The sequence below is a fragment of the Erpetoichthys calabaricus genome, chromosome 10 (genome assembly GCF_900747795.2).
Source record: "Erpetoichthys calabaricus chromosome 10, fErpCal1.3, whole genome shotgun sequence".
NCBI classification, from domain to species: Eukaryota; Metazoa; Chordata; class Cladistia; order Polypteriformes; family Polypteridae; genus Erpetoichthys; species Erpetoichthys calabaricus.
In genome coordinates this window covers 169645334-169665647 of record NC_041403.2, presented here as the reverse complement: position 1 = coordinate 169665647, position 20314 = coordinate 169645334, and the positions used below count along the sequence as shown (strand labels likewise).

Genomic DNA, 20314 nt, shown 5'->3' with positions numbered 1-20314 from the left:
GCTTTTGGCGTGTTTTCAATTTATGGAAGGGGCCTTATGAATTTCTCTGGCTTTTATCAGTTTCAAATTGCCTATTGATTTTAAAGTTATTTTATCTGGGGGTGGAGGGGGATAAAACCCTTCATGTTTCAGCTTAGAGCCTTCAGATCAATGGCCGCGCATTGTGGAATTTATGAACGTGCGCGTTGGGTCAAACACATTCACACCAATCACGCCTGGACAACAATCAATAGGTTTTGTTTTTCCCGTCTCCGTAATGAACAAACATGACAAGGCAGCAGATCACGCAATTTAGACGACGGGGGAAATGCATTGAAGTTGGCCGCACGTCATTGATCTCAAAGCTGGAACGATACGCTCGAGTTTATTTGATCTCCACTCGTTTTCCTACAAATCCCATAATGTCCTTATCGAACATTTAAATGGAATTGGGTGCGCGGTTTGCACCAAGTCATTAAGCAAATGGAAATCATTGAAACTTCAGAATGACAAATTAGGTTGAAAACTACACAACAGCTTCTCGTTTTTATATTCACAATTTGTGGCCTAGTGTGGTTAACCTTCTCATTTCTGAATGCAACGTTAATGATAAATTGGACGTGGGAGAACAGGGGGCGCCCCAAAGCAGCCATCACATTTCCCTGCCTTTATTTAGTCCTGTGCTCCAGGGGGGTTTATCACAGCACCCCTCTCACTTTAGGAGGCCAACAGGCCTGCTTTGTAGTTTCAGGGCCGGGTCAACTTCAGGCCTTCAGAGAGGTGGCAGGACATTCTCCGAAAAATCTGAATGAATGGCTTGGCGGGGACCCCACTTGTGCTCTTTGCAGGACAGCAGCACGCCTCTCATGCCGCTAAGTGACGTCTGAATTGGCGGAAGCCACTCTGACTCAAGGCCCTCGTGAGAGGTGACAGGATTTACGTCATGAGGTCGAAGTAAATAATAAAGAAGAAGAGTTGTGTCACAGAGTTAATGTCAAATATTCTTTCATCTGATCATAGTGGTGATCAGCAACCTTGGACTGGCATAAAGCGACACTCCACGTTACTGATATTACGTTCTTTGACACCCTCGTATCCCATTAGGGGGGTGGACCCCTGGGGTCGGCTGATGAGGCCCGCACAGCTTCAGGTCCTTCTCATGATTTCTGCTGTAGATGCCAAGTGCAAAAAAAAAAAAAACGCCTAAAAATGAGAACTTTTGGGGGTCAAGAGGGCCATGAATAGGGGGGGACCCCAAAAAGCTCCATGTCTTGCATAACCAGACATCAAAACAAGTTCATCATATGTGGGGGCTTCCTTGAAGCAGGGAGGCAGGAGGCACTGGACACTAAAAAACTGAAGGGACTGCAAAGCGTTCAGACAGAGACAAGCAGAGGCTTTGAGGCACCACAGACCTCCTACAGGGGGCAAGGGTGGACCCCCCAGCAGCAAGAAACAGGGACCACTCTAACCACCCATTAAAACAACACAATAAGCACCTGAAATGAAAAGGGCAGCTATTGAGAAAAGCAACTGGCAAACGAGAACCAAGATGGGGGGTGCATGTGGGTGTGTTTGTGTGTGTCCTGCGGTGGGTTGGCACTCTGCCCGGGACTGGTTCCTGCCTTGTGCCCTGTGTTGGCTGGGATTGGCTCCAGCAGACCCCCGTGACCCTGTGTTCGGATTCAGCGGGTTGGAAAATGGATGGATGGATAATCCTTTTCATTTATATAGCGCTTTTCTCACTACTCAAGGGGCTCTCCACACAGGGGGGACCCACAAAGCAAAACCACAACCTCCTTACCACCGAGCCACCTGCATGGAGTGACCGTGACACACATGACTTGTCGTATCTTGACCTGTGACGTCATTAGCGGTGTGACAACAGTGTGTGCTTGTCAAGGCGCTATACGAAGCAAAGGTGCGGCCTTGATCTCACCTCACCTACACACTGGGAGCCGTTTATATGTCCACCGCGACTGAACAGAAGATCAACCCCAGCCGGGCCCAGCGTCCCCCTCCCTCCATCCCACAAGTTCCCTTTTCCAAATGCAAGCCTGACCCTCATTTTGTGGATCCATAAATTGGGGACTCATTTTACTGCTTCATCTACCAGGAGGGAACCTTCACAAATGTGGTGGGGTGATTGGGGGGGGGTGGGAGGGTATCGGTATGTGTGTGTGTGTGTGTGTGGAGGCAACAGAGGAACAGAACTAGAACAGAAAATGTAAAAAAAGATGACGGCTTCTTTATCGACTGCGCCCTGTGCAAAGTTGCTGACAGGGACGTCTCGCTGTCTTATCTAGCAGAGCAGCCTTACCTTTCTTTAAGAGAAGATCGATGGAGCAGAGGGCTGGGGGGGTGCTTCTGCACCGAGGAGGGAGCCGAGTGCACCGATGCCAGCCTGCCGGATTGCATGAGCCTGCTGGCACTCATTGAGATGTGTTCATCAAATGTGTCAAAGGACGTGTTGGGACTGTCCGTCTCCTGGGGCTTCCTGATAACCTGCGCATTAAAAAAAGTCATCATTCAGGAAGAAGAAGGGCTTTGGGAACCGACGCTGATTACACATCTGCGAGAGAAATTCATTTCAGTCCGGTAAAAAACGGCAGGGAACACACTCGAGAGGAGATATTTCACGTCTTATGTGTCGGCGTGACAGACATGCAGGGGTGATGTATGACAAGGGGGTCTAATTCAGCTGCGTGACTTCCCCACTAACTCGGAAGGCAGAATTTCAACTAGAGCTGGCTACTCTGAGGGCCTAACCTTGGCAGCCAAGACTCCCACACCGCCTGCTGGGCACCGGCCTATTGCTTTCTTAAGATCAGATACTATGGGATGCCATACGGGCAAACGTAATGAATTTCTTAATTATATACATATACATATACATATATATATATACATATACATATATATATATACATATACATACATATACATATACATATATATATATATATATATACATATACATATATATATATATATACATACATATACATATATATATATATATATACATACACATATATATATATATATATACATACACATATATATATATATATATATATATATATACATACATATACATATATATATATATATATACATATACATATATATATATATATACATATACATATATATATATATATATACATATACATATATATATATATATATACATATACATACATATATATATATATATATACATACATATATGTATCATGGAAGATGGAGTTCAGCTTCACTGCCCTGCTGGGTGCTGCCGTGTGACGCTGCAGGAAGACAAGGGGATTGTTGTTTCCCATACAGCCCGGAAGTACTCCCAAGTCACGGGGATGGAAGAACAGAAGTACTTCCAGGCTGAAGAAAAAAATAAGAGTTTTCATCTGACTCAGAAGTGCTATGGAATCACATGGACAGAAGCACTTCCGGGTTGAGGACTGTTTAAAGGATTATGGGAAAGCCAGCCAGCTGAGCCAGAGTTGGGAGGTAGTGTGACGGAGCTACTGGGAGGAGAGGAGGATCTTTATTGTTATTGATTATTTGTATTGGATTACTGATTTATTGGTTTATGGTGGTGATTGTGGTGTTTACTGTGGCACAATATCAGAAAGAAGAAATTAAAATTATTTCTGGTACTTTTACCTGGTGTCTGGATGTTTTGTCTGTGGGTTTGGAGGAGCGACAGCGCCCTCTAGTGTCACTATATATATAATGTAGAGTAAAATCCACCTTAATATAGAATAAGAGTCTGTGTGTATGTCCAGTTGCTATGTCTCTGTCATTCCAACAGATGGCGCATCAAATATTTTTTAGTAATAAAATATTGCATTTATCATTCCAACAGATGGTGCATCACAAACTAACACTGTTTTTATGAATCCAATACCAAATGGCATATAACAGAGACATGTGCATTGCACTTGTCATTCCAACAGATGGCACATCACAAACGTTAGCACTGCTTTTATGAATCCCATACCAAATGGCATATAACTGAAACTTATACATTGCATGTTGCCCTGCAAATGTTAACGCTGAGGTCTACATTGATCACTTGGACTTCAGCCTCTCCTAGATGGTTAGCACAGCTAGTAAAATGATAAGGGTCTAAGCGTCGGACTATCTGTGTGTCTATCTGATCGCTATGTCTTTGTCATTCCAACAGATGGCACATCACAAACATTAACACTACTTTTACGAAGCCCATACCATAAAAACAATTGTAAGGCGTAGTGGTGGCTCTGAGGCCAAGAATCTGCGCTGGTATCTGGAAGGTTGCCGGTTCAAATCCCATTACGGCCAGAAAGAATTCTATTCCATTGGGCCCTTAACCTGAAAATTGATCCAGCTGACCCTGTGCTCTTACCACTAAAGGTCACACAAAAAATTTCCCCTCAGGGATGAATACAGTGAACCAAATACAAAAAAAAAAAACTATATATTATATGTATATAAAAACAGAGATCTATGCATTGCGTTTGTCATTCCAACAGATGGCACATCACAAACGTGTTTATGAATCCAGTACCAAATGGGATATGACAGAGACGTGAACATTGCATGGCGCACCGAAAATGTTAAACACAGAAGCCTTCGATGATTCCTTCAATTTTAACCCATCATAGACGGGTAGCACAGCTAGTCTAATATATATTGTTATGACAGGGAGTCCAAAAGCACTGCCAAAAATGGCCAAAAGAGGGAGAAATCCTCTCAAAAACCCCGGCTAGACACAGAAAGGGCCTCGTAGAATCTCTAAAAAAAGATTTATTCTCCTGAAAGTTGAAGTTGTGCTTGGGGTTGAGGGCTCATTACGCCCCCTACAGGCGACAACGTGTATGAAGAAGAGTGATGTGTGACAGACATGGAGGGGAATGGCAGAGACCCAACTCTAGCAAACTCTAACAGAGCATCACAAATTAAATTTATCAAAATATTATTTGGAATGTGATAAATATTATTTGGAATGTCATGAAGATGAACATAGAAATATATGCAAGTTCAGGTGCCAAGAGGTAGACAGGTCCAATCGGATCAGTCAAATCGATGTCACATGATAGCTCAAGAGCTGGGCGGCAGAAATTGAACTCGACATAAAACGGTGGTAAGCAAATGAACTGGATGGTCTGAGGTGGACACTCGCCCTGACACAGTGGGACAATCATCATCATCATCACCACCGCCACCATGTGATTGATGAGAAGCGCGAGACTTTTATGAAGTAAAGCAACAAGAGCAGAGAGCCAAGCATGAAGTGGAAGAGCAGGAACCACAATCAGAATGGAGGACCTGCAAAGCCCAAAAGAAGCCCATGGAAATACTCACTGTGGCCGTCTTCGGTCTGTAGCTGCCAAGAAGGGAAGAATCTGCCAAACAGAAAGCGGGGAACACAAAGAGAGGGCTGTCAACAGCTGTGACATTCCTGAAGCGGACCTCCATTACGGAGGCTGCCCCCAGTGAACCCGCCACTTTTAGAAGCGTTTCTGACTGGAGCCGTCAGACATTTTAACTGTGAGCTCATATAATGACAAAAAGGTGTGCCCACCAGTCTGAGGGCACTTTGACGAGACGATGAGCCCCCCCCACCCGTGCATCTCCAAACTCCATCCACGGCATTTTATCAAGGTGAATAAACCTGCCAACATTCCACAATCCCCCCAGAATATTTAATTTGGGGGGCCTTCACCCAGCTGCGTTTCAAACCACAGGGTGACCCAGTGGACCTGCTGTGTGTCATCCTGAAAAGCACCGACTTGGAGGCAGGAAACAAGGAGAGCATCGCGGGGCGAAGCTGGTCACTCGGAATCATCAGGCACTCATTAGCCCCCCCCCCCCCCCCCCCCCAATTACAGGGATCTTCTCGAGAAGGTCTTGCTGTGTCAGGTCCTCAATGGACCTTCTCTTATGAAACTGGCTGCTCACGCCCACAGTGGGGTTTGTAGCCCACCACCTTTGGATGCAGACACATCAATCTGGCTGTGGTCACCGTGTGTTGGTGGTGCCCACCCCTGGATGTCAAGGCTGGCCTCACTGTAGGTCGCTGTTCCTGTCCCATCGACCCTCTGAAGCCACCGAGGTGTCACCTTCTAGTCTTGCTAATCAGAAAGTGAAACCCACCCCAGAGCATGCTGGTATGGGATACGCCTCAGGGGGCACCCCTGCCACCAAGAGACGACGGTCACAACTCTCTTTAGTGACTTTTGGGTTTCACAATTGTGATGTCACCTGCAAAATGATTGTAGAGTCACTTTTGCTTTACTGTATGTCATTCAAACTGGGATGGACATTTTGCTCCTGCCTAGTGGTCACTCTGGTCTGTTCAGTGCTCTTTACTGCTGGGGGTCCCGTTTCAAAGCTCAAATAACCAAGCAGTCACTTGAAGGAACCAGTTAGAGACCACCAGCCCAAACCTGTGGCCCGCGGTCTCCATCTCCCCTTCCTTTCAGTTCGGATTCTTGACGGCCCCTCAGGTGGAAGCCCCCCCCACCCCCTGATCCCTGCCCAGTACTAACCTTCACCAACCCTGAAACCGGAAGACCAGCTGTGGCACAAGTTTGACTTGGGTGAAGACAAACGAAATGAGAGCTGGGAGTCGTCCATCAGGCTCCTCTGCTTGTCGTCCACCTGCGTAGAAGAAGAAGAAGAAGCCGAGCTGCGTCACTGTGCCCAAGTCATGGACCAGCGGGGTGTGAAGAAATCAAAGGGTCAAACACGGAGGCTGCAGACCCCCAGGATAAGGACGATGCATCTTAGGAAGAGGAATTCAACCAATCAGAAAAGATGCGGCGGACACACAAGGGGGGCTGGCAGCCATTAAGACGTTCGAGGACTGGGAGCCCCAAACACAGGCCTGACTTAAAGGGGTTCATTTATGAAGAACTCAAAAGACAGACACGTCCACGTTAACATAACAAGGAGGTGACACAAACAAACAAACAAAGGGACAAAAGGGGACCCAAACAAAGGGCTCAGACAAACAACAAGAGGCTAATATTGACAACAAGAGAGAAATCAAAAGGCCAAAATGAACAAGAAGTCCAAATCAGAAAGAAAAGGCCACAGCCAATTAACTAATAAACAAAGGCCTAAAGTGACAAAGAGAGCGCAAACAAAAGGCCAGCGAGAACAAAAGGGGCCCAAACACAAAAAAGTGAACAAAAGGCAAAAAAAGAAATGTGCAAAAAGGGCAAAACTCATAAGCGGTGGGACAACAAAAAGACAAATAATCCACAGAAACAAACTGCCCTGAATAGCCTGACGTGAAAAGGAAGAACCCTAAAGGCCCACCTGCTTCACACAAAGAGGGGGCCACAGGACTTCGGGGTCTACAAATACCCCCACCCCGAGGCTCCATTTGAGGAATCTCGATGAGTGACCATTGAACTCAACGCCTCGGCCTTCAATGGCAGCCCCCGAGAGGCCCCCCCCCCCCCAACAACACTTTACAGAACAATAAACAAACAAAGAAGAACAAACTCAATAAACACGAAGTGCACATAAAAGGAACAATGAACAGAAAGAGAAGAATTAGCAGAAACAGCAACGGCGTCACGTTTTTGGAGGGTCTTAGCCCGGCATTTGCTCCGCGCTCGTTTGGTATTCCGCGTCTATCGGCTCAGCTCCTCTTCTCTTTTCATTGTCAGACTTCATTTACTGCATCTCAGTGGGTCAGAGGCACTTGTGGCCTGCTCCCGTGACAACTCGTGTAGTCCGACATCACACCCTAACCCTAAACCCTTGGGACCCTGTAAGTCACCCAGGTTTAGGAGAAGATGGGGACTCCATTCACAGTGTGGTGTGCAGGCTTGTCAGGGTTATATAGGCTATAAATACTTTGGGGGGTCCCACCTGAAGCAGCGTTACACTTTACAGCCACTGGAGCTCCAGGAAACCAAAAAAACAAAGTTACTTACGTGCCTCACCACAAAAGGCGCATGGGTCTCCGTCTCCTTCTTGAACCGGTAAGGCCCGAGGTTAAGGTGAGCCAGGCGCTCCCTGGACTCCTCAGACAGCTCACACATGCGCCTCCTGGTGTACGGGGAAGGAGAGCGCGACTGGGACGACACCGTGGGCAGCTCGTAGCCCCTCGCCCACCTCCGCTCTTCACTTGGGCCCTTCTTTGTCCTTTTGGGCGTCTCAAGCTTCGATGGGGGCACACGCTGTGGCGGAAACAAAACAACAGAAGGGCTGCCACAGTCAACTCCCTTGTCACCGGGCATTTTGAGATTCTTTACTTGTTGCTGCAGCCGCATCTAAGAAGCTGACTGATAGAGAGGACATGCCAGGCGCTATATAACAGAGACACCCAGCCAGAGAGATGAACAGACAGAGAGGCCCTACGTGATAGACAGATAAAAAGGCACCACATGATAGATAGATACTGTAGCTATGAAAGGCACTACATAATAGAGAGAGAGAGAAATAGATGTGAAAGGCGCTATATACTTGATATACAGATGTTAAATGCACTATATGGTAGAGAGAGAGAGAGACAGATGTGAAAGGCACTATATGCATGATAGACAGATGTGAAAGGCATTATATAATAGAAATAAATAGATGTGAAAGGGGCTATATACTTGATAGACAGATGTGAAAAGCACTATATGGTAGAGAGAGAGAGAGAGAGAGAGAGACAGATGTGAAAGGCACTATATACATGATAGACAAATGTGAAAGGCACTATATAATTGAGAAAAATAGATGTGAAAGGGGCTATATACTTGATAGACAGATATGAAAGGCACTATATGGTAGAGAAAGACAGATGTGAAAGGCGCTATATACTTGATAGACAGATGTGAAAGGCACTATATAAAAGAGAAATAGATGTGAAAGGCGCTATATACTTGATAGACAGATGTGAAAGGCACTATATAATAGAGATAAATAGATGTGAAAGGCACTATAGGGTAGAGAGAGATAAATAGATGTGAAAGGCGCTATATACTTGATATACAGATGTTAAATGCACTATATGGTAGAGAGAGAGACAGATGTGAAAGGCACTATATGCATGATAGACAGATGTGAAAGGCACTATATAATAGAAATAAATAGATGTGAAAGGGGCTATATACTTGATAGACAGATGTGAAAGGCACTATATAAAAGAGATAAATAGATGTGAAAGGCGCTATATACATGATAGACAAATGTGAAAGGCACTATATAATTGAGAAAAATAGATGTGAAAGGGGCTATATACTTGATAGACAGATGTGAAAGGCACTATATGGTAGAGAAAGACAGATGTGAAAGGCGCTATATACTTGATAGACAGATTTGAAAGGCACTATATAAAAGAGATAAATAGATGTGAAAGGCGCTATATACTTGATAGACAGATGTGAAAGGCACTATATAATAGAGATAAATAGATGTGAAAGGCGCTATATACTTGATAGACAGATGTGAAAGGCACTATATAATAGAGATAAATAGATGTGAAAGGCGCTATATACTTGATAGACAGATGTGAAAGGCACTATAGGGTAGAGAGAGATAAATAGATGTGAAAGGCGCTATATAATTGATAGATGTGAAAGGCAATATAAGATTAACAGAGACCGATGTAAAAGGTGCTATATAATAGATAGATAGATAAAGGCGCTACATTAAGTAGGCAGATGATTTGCTTTGTTCACACTTTCCTTTTGTGAAATGACTTCATTAAGATAATTACTGAATTGTACTTGAATTACACGATTAGCATTTAAAAGAAACGGCCCCAGCCTAGAATTATAATGATATAAATATACTTTATTAATCCCCCAGGGCAAATTAGGTTGCCAACACAGCACATCAAAAAACAAAGGATAACAATAAGATTGTTATTGTGCGAAGGGCTTAATTTCTAGCATAGCATAAAAAAAATAAAAATAAGAGAGGATGAAATTAAGCTTGTAGAATGGACTCCCTCAGTAATTGCATTTTCCTTAATGAGGCTGCGCTTATTTTCAACTATTAATTAGCAAATGGCTGGAACCCAGAGTGAACCCGCTAGCTGGCAGTTCAGGGGGTTGTTGGCCTAACGAGGGTTACGGGGGGCAGCTTCGCTTATCTTGATGCTGCACTAAAGCCGTCATCATGTTCAGCGGCGTTCACTGATAAATCTTTCCCTCTTTTCTCGCTGCAGCAGACATCATCTGATGTGAAAGCCGAGCGCGTCAAGAGAGAGCCACACAAAGGGGGTGGAGACTTCACCCGTCAGCCTCACCACAAACAGCCTATCCCTGCCTAGTGAAAGTGAAGCTCCGCCCACACTGGAGAAGACCGGAGAACCAGCGACCACAAGGCAGAAAGAGCCAGAAACGTGGATGGAGTTAAGGAATGGAGATTGGCTGGGAAGAGAGACGAGACGATTGATGACACTTTTAAGGGCAGTTTGTATTTAACGACACACTTGCTGCAGTGTTTGACGTACCTGGAAGGGACCTTTTTACTTTTCAGCCGTCCACGTTTAGTTCACACAGCACTGGCTTCGTCTGTCCAAACATCGGCCGTACTCGACTCTTTGTGAGTGTCTGAGAGGAAACGGCATAGCGGGCACCTCGTCCTGAGCAGACTGCATTCCTCCAGGGTGGGTGGTGCCATCTTTTAACTGTTCAACAGCTCTTTGATGGCCAGTGTGGAGTGCTGGGCTGGTGCCATCACAACACGAGAGACCCACCGACTCAACACACCGACTAAGAAGGCAGGCTCGGGTACGGGACGCACTCTGGGTCCCCTGGAGGTCGTAGCAAAGGAGAATGAAGATAAAACCGAGTGCCGTTATGAACAACGCTGCACAACCTCTCTATGTACCACAACAACATGGAGGACTTCCAGCCAACGAGTTAATCAGGAGAAGTGTGTCCCAAGGGTACATAGCGGACCCTAGGCTGTGGTGGGCCGATGGTCCCCCTTATAGATCACTCATATTGGTATGTGGGGGGCAGAGGGTCTTGCAGTTATGCTAGAATGACATTCAATAGAAGTGGGGGGTCATGGTGGTTTTATGCCAACAGCCATATCCCTGTATAGCGCCATACTGGGACAGTGACAGCCAAGCCAGATGTTTTCTTTCTTTCCAGTCATTCTGGTGTGTGTGTGTTTATTAATTTATTTAATGAGCTTCTGTAAAAAGCCAAAATTTCCCCCTGGGGACGAATAAAGTTCAATCTTTCTATCTAACTACAGTAATCTGAATTTCTGTTGTACAGTTAATGGAACGTCCATAAGCTCCATTATCAAGGGTCTTAAACACTCACATCTTCCATTAAATTGCCATAAATGATGTCACACAGCCAAAAGCGTACAAGTTTTCAAAAGTGTTGAAACAGAGGCGCGATTAAGAAAAGCTGAACCTTCCACATGGAAATCTAATCAGCTGGGCCCGTGGCATCGCCTGGCAAAGAGGGCATCGCTAAGCGGCAGCTGGATGGCACCTTACCCGCATCATCATCGCGTCACCTTCTTGGAGGGAGCATTCCTCAATGGCGGAGAATGTGGAAAACTCCAGCTTTGGGGCGATTCCCTTTGAAAACAAAGAAAGAAAGGACATCATAAATACTTTCGTAAAGCCGTGAGGGGCTTCGATTTGAAGACGACGACGCAACAGCCGCGTCACCCTGCAGGGACGGCCATCTTAGGACGAGGGCTCCGCTGCAGTGACATGGCAGTGTTGAATGCTACAATTTCTATCCAGAAAAACGAAGGCAAAGTCAACCTGGTCCTGTGCATGTCATCGATTTCTTTTTTATTTGAGTCACGGCCATTCAGTGGGGTTTAAATCGGACCCCCTAAGTCTTGTCAGGTGCTGCGAGGTCTTCTTTTAAGGCCCAGGAGGATTTTCACTTCTCTAAGCAACACAATTAAACCAAAGACACACGGAGCCCCCCCTGCCACTCAGGTCTTCACGCCACGTTGGTAGACATCGTCCAGGTTGACGTGACTGTGCCACGCAGATTTGCTGGCAGTGAACCTCCTGTTCCTGCACATCCCAATGGTGTCCCCAGATCTGGGGCCTCATGTATAAACGGTGCGTACGCACAGAAATGTTGCGTACGAACGTTTCCACGCTCAAATCGCGATGTATAAAACCTAAACTTGGCGTAAAGCCACGCACTTTTCCACGGTACCTCATGCCCTGGCGTACGCAATTTCTCCACTCGGTTTTGCAGACTGGCAGCACTCAGCGTCAAAGCAGTGCTACTGTTCCTGTGATGTCACCCTTTCTTTCTTAGACCCACATTCCTGACGCGGCTTTATAAATACACTGAAATTAACTGCAAATTGTTTATTAGCGTAATGCATCTGATTGTAATTAACCTGCAGCAATATATAATGGTCCAGGGAATAGCCATAGTATTCCAAATAACATAACTGCTTTAGCGTTGTTACGCTCACTGCATCTTCTTCTTCTTTCAGCTGCCCCCGTTAAGGGTTGCCACAGCAGATCATCTTTTTCCATATTACTCTCACTGCACCACTCGGAGTATTTATATCACTGTATCTGAGTGTGAATCACAGCAGCAGCTGATTGGAAAGAGAATTATCAGTATACAGCATGAAGCAGACGCTGCCTCAGCCACAGCAAACGCTTTAGTCCCTGTACGGACCTCGTGTTTCAGAAACAGTTTCATCCCAAGAACTCTAAACACACTCAATCAGTCCATCAAGTGCTCCTTGTAGAACTGTCTGGACTTAGAAGTACAATCACCTCACTGGAAACTTACACTACAGTTATAATATTACACAACCTGCGCCACTTTATAAAGCGCGTATTTACATACGATGACGATATCATTTTTAAGATGAAATGCAGCAAAATATGTTGATTATATTATACAGATAAAACTAACTTCATTTAAATAATCTATATTGTTAATAATTAAACGTGAGGACACGGTGCCGCAGCGCTAGCTAGTTCAGGGATTGTTCCTGCATTGCGTTGTATTCTTGCTCGTGCTGACGCGACACTGGAAGGATAGACGGATAGAATAATTAAACATGTACTACGAAGATATTTCAATGTTCCTTAAAGGTTTTGAAGAATCGGTGTTCTAAGATTACAGATGGCTTCACGTCTATTACAGAGCTGATTGTGTGGCGATTGAGTTTTTGGAGAAAGAAAAGTAAGGACAGGAATTGGAGGTTAGTATGTTTGAAAGAGACAGTACTTCTGTAATAAATTATTTAATTGAAGGTCGCACATGGCACAGCAAGCGTGAGACATGAACAAGCACTGCGCCACCGTGTTCCCATGTTTAATAACATGCTTTAACTCCTATCATCATGAAAAAGATATCACGTATACATCTCAGTATTTTAATTATTCAGAGAGCTGTACTATCAATGGATGTAATGGATTCTGTGTCCTGTCGGAGAAAGAGAAAGCCAGTTTAAGAAGTAGGTAGTGATTCACACGCAGAGCACACAGAAGATCAAATACAGAACAAAGCATTTAATGTGCTACTTTAGTTACAATGGGATTTGAGAAACTAGTAAATTAAACGATTTTAAGATGAAGTTTATGATGTTCTACTTTAATGGCAAAATAAACTACGTGATTAAAGTGGAAATTTCGAGATTAAAGTTGACATTTCGTGCTTTTTTCCCCACTGTGTGCCTATTTTTTGTCTGTATGACACTCAGATGGTGGGCTACGACTCACCTTTTCACGGCGACTTTGATATGTGATTTCTTTTTTATTTCGGGCACTGTGCGACTTTGTGAACTTGAGCTTTCGAGTTTCTCCGACACTCTGTCACTCGATCAGCTTCCTTTTGTTTATTATCCCACTGTTTAAACCAACAAATAGTACGTTTTTCATTTGCCTCCATTTGGTATTCGCTGAAATTCTTATATTTTCCCCCGTGCTTTTCCCTTTGTCTTTTCACAGAAGGCTATTTATATTGATTTGCATATTCAAAGAGGCGTAATTCTCAGAGGAGTTGGAGCAGGACAGCAGGCGCGTGCACGTACGTTACTTTTCACGCAAATCGGGATTTATGTAGTGGAAGAACGTGAAAGTATGCGTGCGCACAGATTCCTGCATCTGGATTTTTCTGTGCGTACGCACAATCCCGCTTTTGTGCTTACGCCATGTTATAGTGCGAGTTCTACGCACGGTGTTATACATGAGGCCCCTGGTGACTAGGGGGCCACTGACCTCAGCATCAAGTCCATGATGCCAGCCTGCTTTGTGCTGCGGCGCCTTATTAGAAGATGTGACCACGAAGGGACACACGAGGTCAGCAGCAACACTCAGAGTGGCCATGGCATTCAAGAGACAACCACCGCTTTGTATGAGCAGGCCCAATGTGTGCCACTCCACACTGAACTGTCGCCACAAGGCAGGTAGGGGGGCATGGCATCACGCCTTTGGCACCAAATTCTGACCCGACCATCTGAATTTCACAGCAGAAATCGAGATTCCTCAGACCAGGTGACCCTTCTTCCAGCTTTGGTGATCCAGTGCCCACTGCAGGCTCAGCTTTCTGTTCACCCAAGGTGGTCTTCAGCAGTTGTAGCCCATCTGGCATGACGTGTTTCTGCTCAACATGGTGTCTACAGAGTGGTCTCCCTTCCAGTCTGGCGTTTCTGTTCACTCACTGGACGTTTCTGTCTATTTCTGTACATTCTTGACTAATCTCTCAAGACTGTTGTGCCTGGAAATGCCAAACACGCCTGCCTGGCACCAACAATCACCGCACCCTCAGAATTGCAGAGGTGATATTTGTTGTCCACTCTGCTGTTTGAAGTGAACGTGACCTGAAGCTCCTGACCGGCGTCTACACTGCTGCCGCAGGATTGGAAGGTGAGATGATGGCACAGGCGTACCGGGGGTCCTAATAATTTGCTCGGTGGGTGCAGAGAGGGGCTGCTCCAAAGATACTTACAGGGAACGAGATGGCACGCTTCATCAGCAGGTCGCGGTTTGAGCCCACGTAGCTGGGGGACAGTCGAGGTCCGGGGTACAGGAACTCGCGGGTGTTCTCAGCCAGCACCGCCAGGGTCTCACCCACTAGGAACAGAGCGAAAAGAAACGTGAACAGGTGAGCGAGAGACCCCAAAGGGGCGAGGCCACACAAAGGCGGGCGAGGTATCGTACCTGGGGGTATCAGCTGGATGAGTTCAAAGGTGGCCGTGTCAACTGAAAAAAAGAGGGAGAGGGCAGATTAAGGCACAAAAAACGGGCCCAGAAGTTTCTTAAAATATCGCGATGTTCCTTACGTTCCAAGAGCTCTGCAACATGTCCTGGATCCACAGCTTCTCCAAAGACCTGCAATGCAAGCAGGAAGAGACGTGACTGTCATTGTGGGTGGCACACAGGATCAGACTGTGGTGGAACCAACAGGGGCTCATTTACAATAAATGAGAACAAAAAGAGAGACACACACAAATGTATTCACTTTATAGCGCCTTTCACAAACCACAGTCTTTAACAAGCACCCAGAGCAGGAGGATCATTCAGGCACGTCACACAACCAGAGCAGGGACTTCCGCGGAAATAATAAGCGCCCCTGTGACAAAGCAGCGGTCACACAACGCTGCAGCACACGGGGGTCCCGGACGGAAGCAGACTTGTCCGATCTGGCACGGCTCCTACCTTGTGGAAAATCATCTTTTCCCGAAAAACCATTGGAAAGACCGGAGGCAGACACTTGGTCTTCAGGTATTTGCCCAGGATGCAGACGCTGAGGTAGACGTCTTCCTTGTTCATCAGCACCACGCCAGGACAGGTGACCTAAGGAGAGGACATGAGGGAGAAGGTCCGTTTGCTCAGAGCCACGTTGTCTAAGGTTACGCTGCCAGAATTTCCCCACCGGTTGACCCTCCTGATTTTTGGAGATGCCTGATCCATTCTAATCAAGCACAGCCCCACAGACAGCACTCGCCACCTTAGGGCACGTTCTAATGTGCTGCCACGTTAAAAGCTGAGGAGCCCCCCATCCCACCTCCAGATGTCCCAGGCACGCCTTCTCATCACATGAAGTATCACAGTGGTCTCAATTCAGGGTCACGGGGAGCCAGAGCCAACCCCAGCAGTGCCAGCGGTGTCCTCAGACGGGCTGCCAATCCATCACAGGGCCAGTAAGCCTACCACTCCACTGGGGCCTGTGCTTTAAACGCATGGCACCAGATCTCTGTGGCAAAAGTAAAAGAAGCCACAGCGTCACCTGTGCTTTATGGATGGGCATGCAGTCCCCAGAAAACAAGTCGCTGGCAGCAAAAGCAGGTCTCACTTGCCGGTGAAACCCTACAGCCAGGCCCTGAGGGCACTGTGCGGGTATTTTTCAAAGCTGTGCCACAAAAGAACATTTTTCCATAAATGACCAGCTAGTGTATAATCTCATGGAAGGTTAGGACAGCTTTGGCAAGACGTCTTGTCTTCCGGATGAGCAGCTGGCCCATTATATAATATTTAAAAAGCTGACTTATCTGGCCATCAAGTGCCTCTTTATCCTGAGTGCACTGGGCATAGGTGCCAGGCTCCTACAGCCAACACCAGTACCATGAAAGAAGCCTCTCAAAAAATCAATCTATGGTGCCAATCAGAGGAAGGACAGTCGTGTGACAGCTCGAAGGAGGACAAGCAAACTTCACAGAGACGGCGCCCCATCCTGGTGCTTAAGGCGCCGCCTTCTAAGCCTCCCGAATAAGTAAAGCAGTCCCCCCGATAACCGCAATGACAGGAGCAGTCACACAATCTGCCGGGCAGCAAATGCCACATTCTCTCTGTACACTGGCCGAGCACTCGAAATCAGAAAGAAGAACACAGACAAGGAGGACCGAAGTGCTTGACTCCATGTTTAAATGCACCCAGCGCATGATAACCACACCGTATTAAATCTCCCAAACCGTAACGCTCACCCACTGCCGAACGTAAAAGAATGTCCTCAGGGTTTCCGCCCAGAGCCCGCCCCCGCACGAACGGGATTGGCTGTCTCTAACACACCGCCGTGACGGATTTGTTGTAGTCGCTGCCAATCAAATGAAAGCCATAAACGACCGTTTTGCATCCTCTTTTTCTTAAAACAACCGGTTCTATTATGAAATGTAACAAATCTATAAGAGCGCCGCGACTCAATTAAAATAAATGTAAATTAACCACGTAGAAAAGATACTGAAAATAAAAGATAGAACCAAATTAGTGCAGAGCGGGTCACAGATTACACTCGCAGAAAAGTTAAAACCACAAATCACATTTTAGATTGGCTTTGCTTGCAGAGCTTTACGCCTCGGGGATCCTGCGATTTACGTCACCTGCATATTCTTAAAGCACAGCGGGCGTCCGCGCTACTTACGGCTTGGATTTCGAGCTCCACGGTACATTTTAAAACTTTTGGTGCCATTGCTTTACCGTTGCCAGGTCCAGCTCGGAGAACCTAAAAAAAAAATACCCGCCCACATCGATGTTTCACGCAAGTCCCGAATAAGCCCATCCCACTAGGAAGAAGGAAAGAAAACAGTGAGGAAGGCGGGGCGAGCAGGCCAGGGGGCCGGGCAACTATGCTTGTGGCCAATCCAGTGCCGGAGTGGAAGCGAGGGTAGAAATTTGAAAGACGTAGATTGGCTGACCAACTGTCAATCTGTGGGCTGCTAAGAGACCAAGCAATGTGTTAGACTAAAGGAAGAAGAACGCGTCCGTAGGGGTGTTAAAATGATTTTAACGGGTGCACAAAGACATAATAAAGCTATCGCCCTGTGAATTAAGACTTCATAAAAATACGTGCACATGATTGAATCAACCAGGCTGAGCAGCAGACTTGAATCGCTGCCATTTGCCGCTGTCCGGTTACTAGACGGGAGGCGAGAGGCCATCAATAACTGAACAGGAAGTGAAAATAATGCAGCCATTTGAATGACAAAGACTGGAGCTCCGTGAAAACGCGCAAAGAAAACGAATGCATGGAAACGCGCAGCTCTTGGTAACCGTGCAGCTTGGCGTCCTCGGTTGTCATGGAGCCCGTTCGTTTAACGCGCCCAGCGTCCGTGGAAGGCACGCTCATCCGGTTAAATGGCGGAGGGCTCGGCGTGTGGAAGGTTGGGCGGTGCAAATGGTAGAAAACCAAAAAAAAACAAAACCAAATGGACGAGAAGAAGTAATCGGGATTGCCCCGGTGAAATCACTTGCTGCAGAGCTTCGGTAGCTGATGTAAACGTTATAGACACGTGAAACGGATCAAATTATCATGGACTTCGTGGTGATCAAAAGTTCAGATCTGCGGGTTTTTTAGAGGGGCGCCCCGCGGTTTATAGGGAGGCGTCAAGGGTTCAAGAAGAACATGCAACGTGTACCGTGTGTACACAGAACTCGGTTATAGAATGAAATGCCTCGCCGGGACTGCGCCTTTGAGCTTCAACCAAATCACAAGCCTTCCTTTCTTTTTAACTTCCTGACCATTTCACCATTCTGGCATATATTTGAGAGGTTATTGTTATTAACTAAAAATGTATTATTGACCTTTTGTAAAAAGCCAAATTCCCCCGAGAACAAATAGCAACAGACTCTCAGCCATAAATGGGCCTCCGCCAGACAACAAGTGGTTTGTCGTGACAGGGTCCTCTTTATTATGTGGACCTCACCCAAATATCGCCAGCCTGGTCACTGTCAGGGTCACCTGCTGCTGCAGTTCAAGATGGCCTCCTTTCTCTAACATCTGTAACCCCAGACAACTGGATACCAGAGGATCGGAACGGACAGGAGAGACACGCACACCTGCATTCATGTCTATGTCCACAATGATAAAGAAAGTACAATAATCATATTAATACAACCTGGGGAATAATCAGCGCGCCCGGCTTAGACTACCAGATGGCTCTGTCTGAAAATGGCTGCCAATTCAGGTGACCTTGTCTTCCATGGATGGCAAATGGCAGACAGATTGAGCTTCTTTGTTACATCGGTGGGTACCTTAGTGCAGCGTCCATGATGTGTCATCTCCACCAGTGTGATAAGCCGACTCCGTACCTCATACCAGTCCTATTGAGCCACAACTCAGCCCACCGGTCCCACTGAGCGACAATCTCATCCAGGCTGTCCTCCTGCAGGGGGCGTCACAAATCCTACCTGTCCCTTCAAGTGCAGGCAATAGTGGCCTGTCATCGCAGCCCACCTGTATTCCCCCAGTCTAGCCGACTGGTCACTTTCTGAGATTTTATTGTTACTACTTTTAACTTGTAGTAAATTTTAATGTATTACATTTTTAATTCCATAATTTTATCATAATATTATTACAGCAAGCTAATCAGTGTTTGATCAATTTAATATGGTGTCTGTACAGCCTATCTTCTTATATATATATAGTGCCTTCTATCTATCATATAGTGCCTTTCACATCTATCTGTCTGTATCTCTTATGTTGTGCATTTCACATTTTTCTGTTTTATATATTGTGCCTTTCCTATCTTTCTCTCTATATCATATATAGTGCCTTTCCTATCTATCTATCTCACATATATAGCACCTTTCATTCCTATCTATCTATCATATAGTGCCTTTCACATCTGTCTATCTGTATCTCTTATGTAGTGCATTTCACATTTTTCTGTTTTGTATATAGTGCCTTTCCTATCTATCTATCTATCTGTCTGTCTCTATATTGTATATAGTGACTTTCCTATCTATCTGTCTCAATATCATATATAGTGCCTTTCCTATCTATCTATCTCTATATTATATATAGTGTCTTTCCTATCTATCTGTCTGTCTCTATATTGTATATAGTGCCTTTCCTATCTATCTGTCTATCTAGTCTGTTTCTATATCATATATAGTGCCTTTCCTATCTATCTCTATATTATATATAGTGCCTTTCCTATCTATCTGTCTGTCTATATTGTATATAGTGACTTTCCTATCTATCTATCTATCTGTCTCAATATCATATATAGTGCCTTTCCTATCTATCTATCTCTATATTATATATAGTGTCTTTCCTATCTATCTGTCTGTCTGTATATTGTATATAGTGCCTTTCCTATCTATCTGTCTATCTAGTCTGTTTCTATATCATATATAGTGCCTTTCCTATCTATCTATCTCTATATTATATATAGTGCCTTTCCTATCTATCTGTCTGTCTATATTGTATATAGTGACTTTCCTATCTATCTATCTGTCTCAATATCATATATAGTGCCTTTCCTATCTGACTCTATATTGTATATAGTGCCTTTCCTATCCATCTGTCAATACATTATATATAGTGCCTTTTCTATCTATCTAATCTGTCTCAATATCATATATAGTGCCTTTCCTATCTATCTATCTCTATATTATATATAGTGCCTTTCCTATCTATCTGTCTGTCTCTATATTGTA

The 20314-nt window shown here is 45.3% G+C and overlaps 2 protein-coding genes across 10 annotated transcripts in view; both read right to left on the bottom strand.

The window, feature by feature from the left end:
• Positions 1 to 17441, bottom strand: part of spata6 (spermatogenesis associated 6) — a 195853-nt gene extending 178412 nt beyond the window's left edge. For 8 of the 9 annotated variants that reach the window (XM_051933165.1, XM_051933163.1, XM_051933161.1 and 5 more), the window contains exons 1-10: positions 17295 to 17441; positions 15596 to 15733; positions 15220 to 15268; positions 15098 to 15139; positions 14886 to 15010; positions 11435 to 11518; positions 7914 to 8159; positions 6513 to 6624; positions 5326 to 5366; positions 2300 to 2484 (exon numbers count right to left, since the gene is read on the bottom strand). In XM_051933165.1, the coding sequence (XP_051789125.1) occupies positions 2300 to 2484; positions 5326 to 5366; positions 6513 to 6624; positions 7914 to 8159; positions 11435 to 11518; positions 14886 to 15010; positions 15098 to 15139; positions 15220 to 15268; positions 15596 to 15733; positions 17295 to 17342 (1070 nt within the window). In that variant the 5' untranslated portion in view covers positions 17343 to 17441. The remainder of the gene's footprint in view (positions 1 to 2299; positions 2485 to 5325; positions 5367 to 6512; positions 6625 to 7913; positions 8160 to 11434; positions 11519 to 14885; positions 15011 to 15097; positions 15140 to 15219; positions 15269 to 15595; positions 15734 to 17294) is intronic. The other variant, XM_051933168.1, reaches the window with a different exon arrangement.
• Positions 1 to 20314, bottom strand: part of bend5 (BEN domain containing 5) — a 308697-nt gene that overhangs the window by 142124 nt on the left and 146259 nt on the right. The gene's annotated exons all lie outside the window — the stretch shown is intronic.